The 14,464-nt window shown below is 41.1% G+C and overlaps 1 protein-coding gene across 7 annotated transcripts in view; it reads left to right on the top strand.

The window, feature by feature from the left end:
* The window catches only part of RABGAP1L (RAB GTPase activating protein 1 like), a 245,133-nt gene that overhangs the window by 153,415 nt on the left and 77,254 nt on the right, over positions 1-14,464 (top strand). For all 7 annotated transcript variants that reach the window (XM_039380098.1, XM_039380095.1, XM_039380097.1 and 4 more), the window contains 2 exons: positions 1,261-1,404; positions 13,616-13,657. In XM_039380098.1, coding sequence (XP_039236032.1) covers positions 1,261-1,404; positions 13,616-13,657 — 186 coding nt within the window. The remainder of the gene's footprint in view (positions 1-1,260; positions 1,405-13,615; positions 13,658-14,464) is intronic.

The following is a 14,464-nucleotide window of genomic DNA, read 5'->3' as shown; positions in this document are numbered from 1 at the left end:
AGAACCAAAGCAAGGAAAGCTTTACAGCTCAATTCAAACACCATGAGTCAGATTTATTTCCAGTTTCTTTTGTCTTTCAAAGACCAGTCTTGCTGCTAATCTTTGTATCCAAGCAGAGCAGGTATCTGTGTTTTTTCCCCTCTCTCGGTTTGCTTACTCCCTCTCTTCCCTGTTGCCTGATATTGCTTAGAGAGGATGTCTCTGTGCTGTTAAGGCCAAGGTGTATCCTTTGGACTGCCACCATCAGTGTCCTACTTTCTGTGAATTGTGCTGGTGGTTAAGAGATCAGGCAAATCAGGACACCCCGATGCCTATGAAATACCAACCCAGTGGAGGTCATTTGGCACGTTTTGCTGTCTCTTCAAGGCACTGCTCTTTTTTCAGGTGGAATTATTTCATCGAGCAGTTTAACAGAATTAAACTACTGCAAGTTTTACACGTTGTTCTGACTAATAAGGAATTACTAACAGTTCATTAAGCCCTGGCCTTGTGTTACCACAGTGAAGGCTGATGAAGTCAGTTGTCACAGGTGACCATAGATACCTCTGTGGCATATACTGAAACCAAACCAAACAGACCTCTGTTAATGTTTTAATTTAATGAATTTTTTTTCAGATGTCAAATCTACTTTGTAGAGTAGAATTACTAATTAATGTGATACTTCAGCATATGGTCTTCTCAATATTTACATATGTTCACAAAGATTTTTATTAACAAATAAATTTTATTAACAGATATACTGTTAACAAAGATACTTTATTAACTTAATAAGTCATCACTGTACAGTAGCATTTTCAGTGCTTATTTTGTGGTGTTTATATATGCTCCTAGTTAGAGAAATTGTCTGTGCTCTATTGCTTTCAAGCTCAGCAAGGTGATCTCCTGGTTCTAGTAGCTGTTATTTTTTGTGGCAGAAACATTTGTAGCAAATCAAGAGCAAAGGGGTAACTTAAAAATGCACACTGACATAGGTTTCACAACCTCTCTGCCTTTTGACTGCTGAAGATTTTGTAATTTCTCAGGATAATCTCAGTACCTTATTTGATACTGTGATAGAATCCACTGTGGATATCTCACTAAAAACTGTAACCATGGGCACTGAAATTTATCAAGAAACATATTTCCACTGCTCAAAAGAAGCCAGGATTTCACTTTGTTGTGGTTTTTGGTGTTTAGCAACGTGGTCCTTACTGTCAGTGTAGATGAAGAGCTTGGACTAATGGGTAATCCTGAAACATTTCTTTTTCTCCTTTGCTCCAGGAGCAGTTACCAGACTTGCACAGCCACTTCTCAGACCTCAATTTGGAAGCTCACATGTATGCATCCCAGTGGTTCCTCACGCTCTTCACTGCCAAGTTTCCACTCTGCATGGTCTTCCACATCATTGACTTACTACTCTGTGAGGTAAAAAAACTATTGAGTCAGAAAGCCCTTCTTCCATTCCACAAATGCGTCCTCTTGTTTTATTTCATTTAGTTGGAGTCATTTGCTGTTTGATTTCAAAACGTGTGTAACTAAATTATGTAGAAACTGTGGTTATATAGAAGATGTTCAGTGAAATGCTGGTTTGGTTTTAGAATGAGAACTGTGGATTGCCCCATTCTTTGTTGAGGGATCTAATTAAGAATATCTGATGCACTCATCTGTTCTTCATTTAATTTGTTAAATGACTTTTCAGAGTTAGAAACTGTAATTTCTTGAAGACACTTCCTAGGAAAAGCTCTCCAAGTGCCCACAGACAGTAAGGGTGGTGCAGGTTACTTTGGTGGCCTGATATGAAACAAACACAGCTGAATGAAGCTCCTTCCTTTTGTTTTTTCCCTGCTATTCCAACTGGGAACACACTACTCCTGGTAAAAATGGTGCGTGTCTGAAGCATAGATATACCTGCACTTCCTTTAAAAAACCGGTCAGAATAGATGGACAGTCTGGAATGTTTATTCTGGTAAAATACCAGTACTTCCTTTGGTCACTGGGAATTCAGGGCATCCATGGGATTACACCTGTTTTTGAAGCTGTCACTGATTTCCTCTCTGATTTAAATGGGTCACAAGCACAAAAGTAAATAAATAAATAGAATATTTTATCATTTTAAATGCCAAGGGCTTCCTGAGTTTGAAACACTGCTGACTCTAGTTCTTTCTGTAATTTTGATTGTGAAGTATTTCCTTTGAGAATTTTCAGGCCCATGCACATGCCTTGATAGGATTCAGTATTAAATAAATACTGTCCCCCACTCATAACTCAATATTTGTTTCCTTAAGAGTATCTCTTCTTCTGCACATTGGTGCTCAGTTATCAAAAGGAGGTGGGGTAATACTGGCGGTGTTTATCTCAGCATATCTGAAGGAATTACTGTGGGAAAGAAGGTGAAAGAATCCAAGGAGAGAGTGCAACACTAGAGCCTTCTAAGGAAAGGGAAACTTGTTAATGCTGGTGGAGGATAATCACACACAGCTAAGGGAGCTTCTTTTACTAGAGCTAAAAATAAGCCAGAAATGGTAAGAAAATCAATTTCAAGTGAGAAGATACACACAGACATCTTGAGAAGTGGGGTAGTGTGGAGACAACGTCCTGAGGCACCAGTGAAGTCTATCAGAAAAGTGCTCCTAAGATGCAGGAGTCAGCCAGTCTCAAGTAACAGGCACTTCTGAGAATTTGTGGGAGGAGTGTAGATTAAAGTCATATTAAAATAAAAGTGTAGCTGGCCCTCAGCATAGAAAGAAAGTCAAATCTGAAGGTGTATGGCCAGAGGCAGAACAAGAAACGGTTCCTTGACAGAGGACTGAAGCTGTGTGTCCAGTCAGCCTCTGGAAGGAGTTATGGGGAAATCAAAAAGTAATTTTTTTTCTGCATTAAATTGTTCTTTACTTTATCTCTGAACAACCAGCATGCCGATAATTCCGGCAACTGGAAGGACTAAAAACAGTGGCAGCTGCAAACAGTGGAAAGAAAATGTTCTCCTGCAGAAAAAAAATCCTCAAAAAATCAAGAAGCCTTTGAAGTGAACTGTCTTAAGTTTTTAAAAACAAGCTTCCAGCCTTCTCCTTAATTTGTCATAGATACAGATGAATTTTAAATACCCTTCAACTTCCTTCCTGACTGTGCTTTCTCCACATCCCTGACCTGTTTGTCATTACAAAATGTTTACATCCTACACAGCTCTTTTATGAAAGAAAACGTTAAGGGATGAAAACCAGTTAAAACCATTGTTGAAGGGATGCTGCCAACTGATCATTCCAAGGGAGCTTCTCTGGTCTCCATGAAAATACTTGAATTATGGATGAACAATTTATGTCTTGGACTAGGAGATCTCCAGAGGTCACTTCCAACCCCAACCATTTGTTGATTCCATGTCAACCAAGAGGTTTTGTTTGGGGTTAGTTGTTTTTAGTTTTTTACTGTGGCTGGGAGGGTGAAATTGGTTGTTAAAGATATTCTTCAGCCCTCAATCCAGAGAAGAAAAGTATCCGTTGGAGGTCCCATAGTTCCACAGCTAACCAGGGAGGCACATCCCCTTCGTCTGCATGCACAAGGGAACAGTGGCACAAGCTGGGGATGGACCTCCTGAGCAGAGGCATAACCTGTGAAAAAGGAGCTACATTTATGATGGAATTAAGTTTTACGGAGAAATTTTTAGAATCCCATCAAAGTGAGTGCCATTCTTGTCATTCTCACATGATATATCACATCAGAGCAGTTTTATGTAAATTCACACAAATTTGGGACTTGCCATGGCCTCTGTGGGACTGGGTTATTTCACCCTATTGTCTTCTTAGGACCTTTTTATTTTTAAACTTTTCTCAGGCTGTTGAGGATGTGATTGAACCCCCCCAAATTGCTTACATTTCCAGTGGCCTCAGTAACTCTGTGACAGAATCTGTCGCCCATCGTCATCTAGAAATGAAATATTTTGGAATTATTTGTCTTCCCTTGAAGAGAATTTTGGGCTTGCAGGCAGGTACTCCACAGTGCCTGTAGTTAAAAACCCAAACCTATTGATACTGTAGAAAGTTTTAATGTGATTCCAGCAAAACGTGTGGCTTTGATCCGGCAGGTCTTTCTACAACATTCCTTTTAGCTGCCTGTTTCAGCTGCTTCATTTGTCTCTTCCCCTTTGCTATTTCTGTTTGCATTGAAGAACGTCTTTGTTGGTGAAACCCAAGAGTTGTATTTGGACTTGTCAGTCTTATCTATCAATATGACACAATGTTATCGAACACTTTTCGAGCCTGCTCTGTTTTGCTGTCTCTTTTTGTTCCATTTTAAATTATTTATTTAAAGTCGTGCTCAGAAATAGCAACTCGTCTGGGTAAAGCTCTTGTCACTCAGAGCTCTCCCCAGTGCAACAGCTGCACCTGGGTTATGCTGCAGAATATCAAACAGTTGACATTTCACTGCATTTTGCTTTTGAAAATGCTCAAATTAAAATGAAAATACGTGTTTTAAAAGCACTAAACAAATGACCTTCAATAGGCATTTAGAAGAGGAAAAACAACCCAAACCAGTTGGCATGCAATTTATAAGCATTTTTAAAATTTTCATTATTTTTTTCTGCTTAATAAAAAGAAAGTACTTTAACCATTTGTGATATATATACAGTGCTGCCAAAACTAAAGGAGTTGCAGAGCTCAAGCTGCCATTCCATTATTAACTTAAAATTCGGAGACACTCTGGGTAACCTCCTTTTTAAGTCGATCTGACTTAAGTCGATCTGTTTGTGTGTGCAGTTTTGGGGGATATAAAATACTTAAGGATGGTGCTTCTCTCTTTTTAGGGAGTATGTGAAAACCCCTCCTGCACGGTGCCCTTTGTGGGCTGCCACAGAAATAAAAAAATTGTGTATTTTCATGTCATAATACCTAATTTGACTATGTGGTTTGACTACTAAGTTAACAGTTTGACTACTAAGCTGCCATTCTGTGTTCAAGACTGACTACAAAGGGATGCAACTGGTTATCTATCGCTTTTGAATGTGAAAAAATTTAATGTTTACTAATACAGCTAATAACAAAGAAGGGAAATTACCTTTCACAGGACCACGTAGCACTGTGGAAGAAGTGGGAATTGAAAGGTAGATACCATCACTCCCTGGCCTTTTTTTATCATCTACTGCTTTCAGAATATTGAGTAAAATAACTTCTATGATTGGTTTTGAGGAACTGTCAGTGACAATGAAGGCTGTGACAGGTGTTTTTAAAAACCTTTTAAAACGTGGGTGACTTGGTGCTGGTAAATGAGCACCTATTGATACAATAAGTGTGACACCACACTGAGGAGATGTGGTGCCTGGGAGCACTCCTTCCTAATGAAATGATGAGAATCCCAGCAGAATTACAAGTATTGGCACTGGAGATTTGATTTGTGTCTCGTGTGTGTCTCGCTGGAGATGGATGTGCCAGGAAACGCCGTATGGCACCGCTCAGACGCGGGGCCGGCGCTGCGTGAGTGCTGACTGAGGAGGAGAGACCATAATAACCTGCTATTTTTTATCTGTCTCTGTCAGATACTTCTGTGATGCCTTCAGCAGAGTTGAGAAAGAACAGATTAACATTTCAATTTATTAAACTTCCTCAGGAATTGAATCAGGAACAAGCCCACTTCCTCTGTGAATCTGCGCTCAGATGAAATGTGAATTAAATAAAAAGTTGTGCACAGTTGTTTATCTTCTGTAGATCTATAGGGGAGGAAAAATTGAACTTTTTTGGAATTACTCGTTGTCGACATGTTGTTAACCCTCCCAGTTATGAATGTTTTAAGAAATCTTCCAAAGCAGCGGACTGGGCTTGCTAGAAATAAAATCTCTTTCAGTAACAGCATATTAAAAGCTGGGCTTAAATTGTAAATAGGCACGGATCTGTGCTGGAAGTGCCTGCCTTTATATTTTGGATATAAAATTTCAGTACTATTTACAAAACTAAAGTCAATGGTGTACATGTGAGTGGTAAAAGGTTGGGGGTTGAGTTTCTTTTCCTTCTTAGCAATACAGGCAAATAAACTTAGGCATTTAGTCTGTCTGTTCCCTTTGGCTGCAGAGCCGAGCCTCCTTGCTGAAGTCTTTATCAGCCACTGCTGTTTCATGTGAAGAGACTGGAGAGGATTTCTTCCCCAGACTGCTATAATTAGCTTTTAATTAATTTAAGAAGGAGAATAGGTTTTCTCAGACACCAGATGGACAGCTGGAATTGAGACACACGTGTCCAGTAGCGCTGCGAGTTTGCTGCATTCCGGCAGCTCTTGACGTGTCAGCCATTATAAGCTTTTGTGTTGCAAAAACAGGGGGGTACCTTGGGTTTTCTAGCCCTGAATGTTTGGTTTTTATGGAGTTAGATGAGTTATTTAAATCCATGCTAAAAGTAATTTAGCCTAATTCATCTGGTGACTGCAGCTGTAACCCACTGTGGGGGCTTCTCAGTACTGGAACAGAAATTCAAGTGAAAAAAAAGAGAGTGATGTATGATTCAACTGTGTGTTTGCTGCACGAGGAACTTTTTAAGGCTTCTGGATGTGTGTGTTTAAGACATTCAGATTATAATGATAATTTGAAGTTCTTTTCAGAGTAGAAAAGGTTTCTAAGTGCTATAGGGTGTTTGGATATGAAACTTCAATCAACACCAGAAACCTGGAGGTGTGTAATACCATATTCGATATCGCCACAGGGACAGGGGACACAACACCTTCTAAAGCTGCACAGGATTTATAATAACTCAGGCTTGGACTGAGGAGAAGAGTATTTTAATAGAGTAATCTGAGGGGTTCTGGGAGAGCCACAGGGTTTAGCATAACCCTTTCCACGATGTTGTCCAGCTCCTCCTGTGAGCATTCATAATTTATGTATCTTCCATTCATGGCTGCAGCTTGTTTATTCCCAAAATAACAAGGCTGGTGATAAATGCTCAGCACGAGCAAAGAAAAAACAACCTCAAAACAATCTGCAATTCAGGATAACTCATGGGAACAGAAAGTACCTTTCTGGGCAATGTTGATAAATTTTGTGGTCCTAAAATGTTGAGGCTGCTTTTGTTTCAGATAATGTTCTAAGATTCAGTTAAAAAAAGGTGCCAAAGATGAGGGACCTGTTTGAATGACCGAGCCTGTGCCTTAGAGGGATGGCACATCTCATGCCATGTCACACTGTGTCTCTGAATTACTTTCCTCGTTGCTCCTGAAATATTTTAGCCACCTACTAGTTGATGTTCACTTGGCTGGTTTTTCTAGGAATACAGTAAATTTCCATAACGCTTACTTAACACCAGTGCCATCTGCTGTATTGGAATAGCAGCATATCCTAAACAGTCTTGGCAGGCCTCAAAAACGCTGTAGAAATGACTGAAGGGAAGTATCACAAGCAGGAGAGTGATATTCCGTGAACAAAGCCGGGAAGCTGAGCTAATTTGGTGGCTGTTTTTAAGGAGAGGGTGGTGCAGTCTGCCCGTGCCAGAACGATTTCTGTTGCTCCATGCCTGGAATCTGAGACTGCTGCGAATTTTTCTACGTACCTAAAATCAAAATGTGAGCTTTGCATTTGAGTCATTGTTGGGAAGGGAAAATGAACATCAGGGTGCAGATAGGAGAGGGCCAGGGCCGTGTTGTGGCAGGGAAAGGGAGAGGATGAGCAAGGAACCCTGGGAAGGAGACCAGCCAGAATGCTGGGAGGCAGACATGGATATAACAAGGACATGCATTTTTCTTTGTGGTTTGTGACCACACATAGAGGGGGAAGGAGGCACAGCTCTTTGTCGAGACGTTGTGAACCCCTCACCTTGCCTCGTCTCAGGAAAACTGGGATCTGGAAGATTCCTGCACCTCTGAGCATGTCTAACAACCGTTCCCTGCTTCCAGAGGAGAGCTGGAGGACCTGTCTTATCTACAGAAATATGAGGCCTCTCTTTCTCTCCCTGGATGTGATAAGGCCCTTAGTGCCTATTGTGGATTCAGACCTCTTTCCCTGCATTAATCAGGTTTGGAAAAAGGGACAGGAATGTCTAAACCCCCTGTAATTTAAACCTGTGCAAAGCAGACAAGTAGTGTTACTGTAGGGCTGGGTTAACAAATGCTGCCCGCCCATAACCAGCTGCTGCTGAACTGGGGATGTGCCACTGCAGAAATACCCCATGTCAGGGAAGAGTTTGATGCATGGGAATGACTTAAAATCCTGTGGCTGTGATTTTTATTCTTTGCAAACAGTCACGGAACGTGGAGGGAAGAAAGTGTTAATCTCACAGCAGCCTCTACCTTCATTCAGCCATAGCAACATCTCAGCAGCAAATGACATGGAAATTGCCCCAAACATGTAAATAATCACCCCTAAATCCCATTCATTTCTGTTAAAAGGAACCAAACAAACCAAAATTCATGTAAAATCCTACTAATGCAGGTTCATGGTTGCCTGGTAGTTTTTATTGTGTGCCTTTTTATGCCACAAAATACAGAAGGGACACAATCTCCCTGAGTCCGCTGGTGCCGTTTTTACCCTCTCCCTGCTTCTCTAATGATGCAGTCACCTGGCTTTAATGGGGTTTGTGTATTTTTCACAGCATCACAGGATCAGGAGGAAGATTTCTGTATTTTCTTTTCTTCTTTCTGATGCTGTAGCATTTTCTGGGGTGAGTAATTGTATAGGCACTGGGGGGACCCCAGTCTGAGAACTCAGCTATACCTCATACACAACATCTCTTTGCAATTTGTGTTTTACTTTTTTTTCCCTTCTAATACAACTGTTTAGTAAGAAAGCTCTATCTGTTGTTTACACAAAGCTTGCTAATTCACGTTGTGCCTTATTTGAACAAGAGTTTTAACCTTCCTTTCCTTTAGTCATCTTGTCATTAAACTAGAATAAATGTACAAGCCTCACAGACCCCGCGTAAAAGATGTTAATTAACACACATGTCCCTGCAGACCGTGCTCCAAGGCTGCCCTGCTTACAAAGGGAAATTGGAGCTTCAGACCATATATTCATGTTGTCAGCAAAACAAAGACATTTGTGACATTCCTAAAGTTTATTGGGTGTTCTCAACATACTAGAGTTGCCAAATAAGTGTTTTGCTGGAAGCCATCTAAAACATAAATAGAATTTTAATTCTCCTTTGGAGTCTGTGACCCCAATTACCCTCTGTAGCTCCTTTGAAAGACTGTGCAACTGAACACATAATTATGAAACACTTTTGAATTACAAAACAATGTCAAATTAACTTCAGTTGAATAGCTGGTCTCTCTTTAAAAAAGGAAAATTCAGTTATTAGAAAGCTGGAAGAGGTTCATGTCATGTGGGGCTTGAGACTTCTCAGCCCTTAAGCAGGTGCTCAGTTCACTCTCATACCCATCTTTTTACCTGGTGCTGAACTTCAGAGAATATTGTATCAGTTTCCTTCTACATGTCATGCGTAACTAGGGAAAAAACCCACAGGTGAGGACATTGATAAATTAAATTTCTTTATATTTTTAAGGGATTCGTTTCCCTTTGTTGGTGAAGAGGGTGCAGAGGCTGTTGCTGTGTAACCAGAGGAAGGTCCATCAGGGGCTCTGGTTGGAGAGGGAGAGATGCTACTATGGAATATATCCTGCCTTCTCCCGAGACTTCTGCCATTGAGGAAGAGCTTTAAAACAGGAGAGGAATTCCAAGGTCGTCCCCTGTGCAGATGTCGTCCAGATCCACATGATTAAATTGTTTGGCCTCACTCAGCCCCACGCTGGCTGCTGAGCTTTGCTGCCCCTTCGCTTCCCTTTTTCCGGTCCCTGGGCAGATTTGCCAGGTGGGATGAATAGATCTGCCTCCTCTCTTCCTAGGGAAGCCACAGGCAGCCTTTCTGTCACAGACATCGCCCTGAATACAAACTGGGCCCTACAGAATCGCATCTTTACCACTCTCTGTCTGTTCTTTGTTCCCAGCCGCCTTTTCAGACCTTTTCAAAACTCATCTTGTTGCAGAGTGTACAGGGACTCAAAGGGAGGACTCCTCAAAGAGCCTTCTTTCTGCACAAGGAATCTTGGCTCCGAAGGGAGCTGAGGAGCTGGGAAAATCTGTCACTAGGCCAGAGTTAACGTAATAAGATTTCACTCATTTTAATCCAGTCTTAGTTTCAGTGCACATGTATCGTTTCATTTTTACAGTCCCACGAGAGAGAATTTCACAGATTTACCTGTGAAAATGTTCCCTCCAATTGTGGTTGGAAACGATGGTCTTTTGACACACAGTGCAAAGAAGCAGATGCTTCTATGAGGCACAATTTTTATGAATTAAAAGGGCACCTCCTGCACGATGAGTGTTCATCCCAGCACCAGTAGGTGTGAAAGGTACTCCCGCAAAATGATGCTCTTTCTTCTGGAGTCAGTGCTATCCTATGGAAGTGTCTGTAAAGCAGAGGAGGGTCAGCAAGGGCTGTAAGGAGACTATCAAATGGCACAAACTCCAACATTTTCCCATTCCTGACCCTCATCTTACCATACTGATTGCTTTGAGTTCGGCTTGTTCCTTCTCTGAAACTGTTGAGCTTTGTGAGATCTCTTGAGATGCTCTTGGCCTCCACACAAGCGTAGAGGGTCCTTAAATAACACCAGCTGGAAAAAAGAAGCTGCTGTGCAGGTGTTTAACTAGGCAGGTAAGTGAGGGTGTCGCAGAAGCTGCTGGTTAAGAGCTCCTGGGAGGAGGACGTCCACACGCCTCATTTCTGGGTCTTTGCCTGTGAGCTGTGCAGGCCACATGCTCCTTCATTTCTCTCTGGCAACAAAGCTTCTCAGGCTGACAAACAAGAGAGTGCCCACATTATGGAGAAGAGATTTGGATGATGCTTGGAGCTACCTTGTCTAGTGGAAGGTGTCCCTGCCCATGGCAGAAAGAATGAGAGGAGTTTGAAGGTCCCTTCCAACCCAAACCCTTCTGGGATTCCTGTGTCTTCTAGGTTCTTGTTTATAAGTGTATATTTTTACCTTTGACTGTTGTGTATTAAAAAAAGCATAATTACGAACAGCTTTCACACATGCAAATCTTTTAAATATCAAGATGAGATCTGTATGATAATGTAGCATTTATTTCAAAATGCCCAGTTAAACATATGACCTTTGCTTTTAAAAAGTAATTATCCAAAGCTCATTTCATGTGAGTTCCCTCCTCTTTCCTCTTTTGGATGATTTGTATGTTCCTTCTTGTTTCCATTATAAAATTGCTGGAGGGATATCGCTACCTATTATTTATATGTCTGGTGCACATTGGTATTTTCAGTCCTTCTTCCAAAATAGCTGGACAAGTTTAATCTGAAGCTTATAAATCACTGTGTGGTAAATGAAGCAGGATTTTAAATAAGAGATTGTGTTAAAATGAGCTGAGCTTTCTTTTTCATAATCATAATCATTAAATTTGGCTGTGGTAGAACAGTCTTGCATGAACTAGGAAAAATAACCCCGGGATGCGGATCAGTGGTTGTGGAGCGTGTTGTTCACAAGGGGGGTGAGGCACTGCATCGCTCTGCCATGGAGAGCATCCTCCTCCACCTCACTCAGCTGGCAGGGGCTGCACTGACCCTTCAGGGCTTCACTGCTCGGCACAGAACTGCAGCAATTGATGCCTCAGGTCTGAAACACTGCCTTGATTTGGGAGGCTTCCCTCTGCCTTGGAGGAAAGAGGAGGCTGAAGGTTATTTTCTGTTGCCAGGACAGCTGGATAGGAACATTTTAAGTAATTTTATGTTCTGATTTTAGGGTGCTTGAGCCTTGAATGGGTTATCTCAAGTAACAGGAGGGGGTCTGTGAGCTGCGCCTTGCCCAGGGGGGCTTGAAAAAGAGCTGGGGATTCTCAGTGCAGGTGGAAACCTCTTTGTGCTGCGTTTGCTGTCCATGTGGACAGTGGGCATATCAGAGGAATACCAGGAGAGAGCTGGAATGAATTTGAATTCAGGAACAGTGTGAGTTTCAGGCAGGGCAGAAAAAAATACTTGGAAACTAAATGAGAACTGGTTTGCTTTTCTGTTTGGTTGTGCCAGAAAACACACAGGACACTAATTCTTGAGTAGTCCAACAATTAGACATAATATTCCTGCTCATAAATAAACAAAGTCCGATCAATCAGCTGGTTAAGAGGAAAACCCGGGGTTTGTGATGGCTTGTAGCTATTCCTCTGATTTATAGATGTTCCTGTCAAACCCTCTCTGCTGGGAAATAAAAGTTGTGACTGTCAAGACTGTGGAATGAACTCTTGACATCAAACTGATATTTGGAATAAAACTGAGAGGACTGTGGACTGATTTGACTGCTGCTGGAGCTCAGTGTCATGACTGAAAGTCACAACCGGACATTTTTCTATTACAAAGAAGTATAAAAAGCAAAATAACTTGGAATAATTGTTATCCCATTTGGAAGAAGGGTTTCCTAGTGATGGAGCAGGATTCAGTCCTGCTGCAATTGTGACCTCTAGTGGAAAACCAGTTTGTTATCACAGTGATTATGCAGTGAATTGCAAAGTAATTCAGTGTTGCAGTATTCATTATGTCTCATGTCATAGCGTTTCCAGGACTCATGGATGATACAATCCCTTCAAGGCACCATGCTATGTAAAAAAATACAATTTATTCCCACTAATGCTTCTGCAAGGTCTCAGCGGGTTTTTATAAAAGCTAATTTTTATAGAAATATGGTCTCAGGCTTTCAGGAAGAGGCTTGAAAAAATAACTGCAGAAGCAGAAATTCCTTGGAGAAGGTTCTCTTAGCAAAAGTCCCATTGTTATCCCATAACAATATGTAATGCAGTGCCAGTATTACTTGTGTGCAGATCTGTTGAGACATTTCTAGATATCAGCTCTGAGAGCCATTATAAGGAAAGATTCATCCTGTCATTAAAAAAGTGGGCAAGAAGATTTGGAAAACACAGTCGAGGAAAACAGTCTGAACACAAAGCCCATGGCACAACAAATGAAAGTTACATATGGTATTTTTCATATTTGGATGAAGACAAAGCTCTTTATAATCCTAAATAATTAAGATAGGTAGGCAGCAGACTTTCTTTAATCTTTAAATAAATGCATGTTGTCTTTGTGTTTCTCACTGAATGCATTTCTGTACATTTGTATTTCCAACTTTTGCCCACCAGCAAGCACCTATTTGATACAGACAGACAGCAGCTTGTTTTGCTTTGAAATAGTTTTGAATCTTGACTAATAGCGGTAAAAAAAGGTGTGTTGTGTACTTGTAGGGTTGCCTTTCTTTTACTTTGAGGGTTTTTACAGTTTGAGCATGAAGGAGTGTACGTGATAAATCACAGCTAAGCTCAGGTACTTGACAAAAATCCCATCCCCCAGAATATTTCTTGGTGCCCTGCTCATTCCAACACCCTGCCCTGTTCATGGAAGCATTGACAGGCACTGAAATGATGGAGGAGGGAGCACCTCTCACATCTGTGGCACCTGACTCAGTCAAGGTTCCCAAAGCTCCAAGGAGCCTCATCTTCCCCAGCTGTTGGAAACTGCACCGTGGGGCTTTAAGGATGAACTTGGAAGTGGAGCAGGGGAAAGGGAAGCATTGCCTGGGGACTTACAGCATCTAGTTTTGATGCTACATAATGATAAGCAGTAGGGAAGAGAGGTTTGTGTGCTGGGACTGATTGAAGTCTCTTTCTTCTTATTTTCAGGGTATGAACATAATCTTCCATGTAGCCTTGGCTCTCTTAAAGGTAAGTGATTTTTTTAGTAATTTATTTTGTTTTATTAAACTGTCTGAAATAATTTTTAGCTTAAGGTATCATGTCTAAAGGAACAATAATAGCAGGACTTCTGGAGTAGGGAGTGTAAGAGAAATATCATCCATTTGGGTAGAGATGTCTTCAAAATTGTACTTATGATAGGTCTGTTTTTATTAAACTTAATTGTGTCATGAAGTTTGTGGAACAGGGAGTACAGTCTAAGGATTTGAATGTCTCATGTAATTACTATTAAGAAAACAATTCTGATTCATTTCACAGCGTATCTGTTTTGTTTCTGGTCTTGTTTGTAAGCAAAGAGACTGAATATTATTTGGTATCAAATGTATTTGTCAAGAGAGAAATGGAAATCTTTTGTACCATGGGGAATTTCTGTCTTTGCCTTGGGCACAGAGTTTACCTAAACAAGTAAAGCTATAGGTGAAGCACTGGCATTTTGGATGCCAAAGTTAACTTACACTGACCTCCATGAGTTGCCTCTAGTTCAAACCCAGCCCCATGGTGAGGAAATGTCCAAAAGAACGTGTGTTTTACACTAACCCAGCCTGTATTTAATGAAGTCTCCTACAAACAGGAGGTTTGTAGGTTCAGTGTACATCTCCAGGGAAGTGCTCCTACAGAAATGTGCATTTGTAGAAACGAGGGAGGGAAGTGTGTGCTCCTTCCTTCCTGTTTCATGTTTTATTTGCAACTGTGGGGGCTTGTTCATATTCTGGTGTTCAGGGCCAGTATGGACAAAGGGAAATCTGGTGGGTTATGGCTTGATCTGCTGTTGAAGAA

This window comes from Pipra filicauda, unplaced genomic scaffold (assembly GCF_003945595.2).
Source record: "Pipra filicauda isolate LSUMZ 115617 unplaced genomic scaffold, ASM394559v2 scaffold185_size1782982_pilon, whole genome shotgun sequence".
Taxonomy (NCBI): Eukaryota; Metazoa; Chordata; class Aves; order Passeriformes; family Pipridae; genus Pipra; species Pipra filicauda.
Note: the sequence above shows the minus strand (reverse complement) of the source record. Positions and strands in the feature narration are given on the sequence as shown.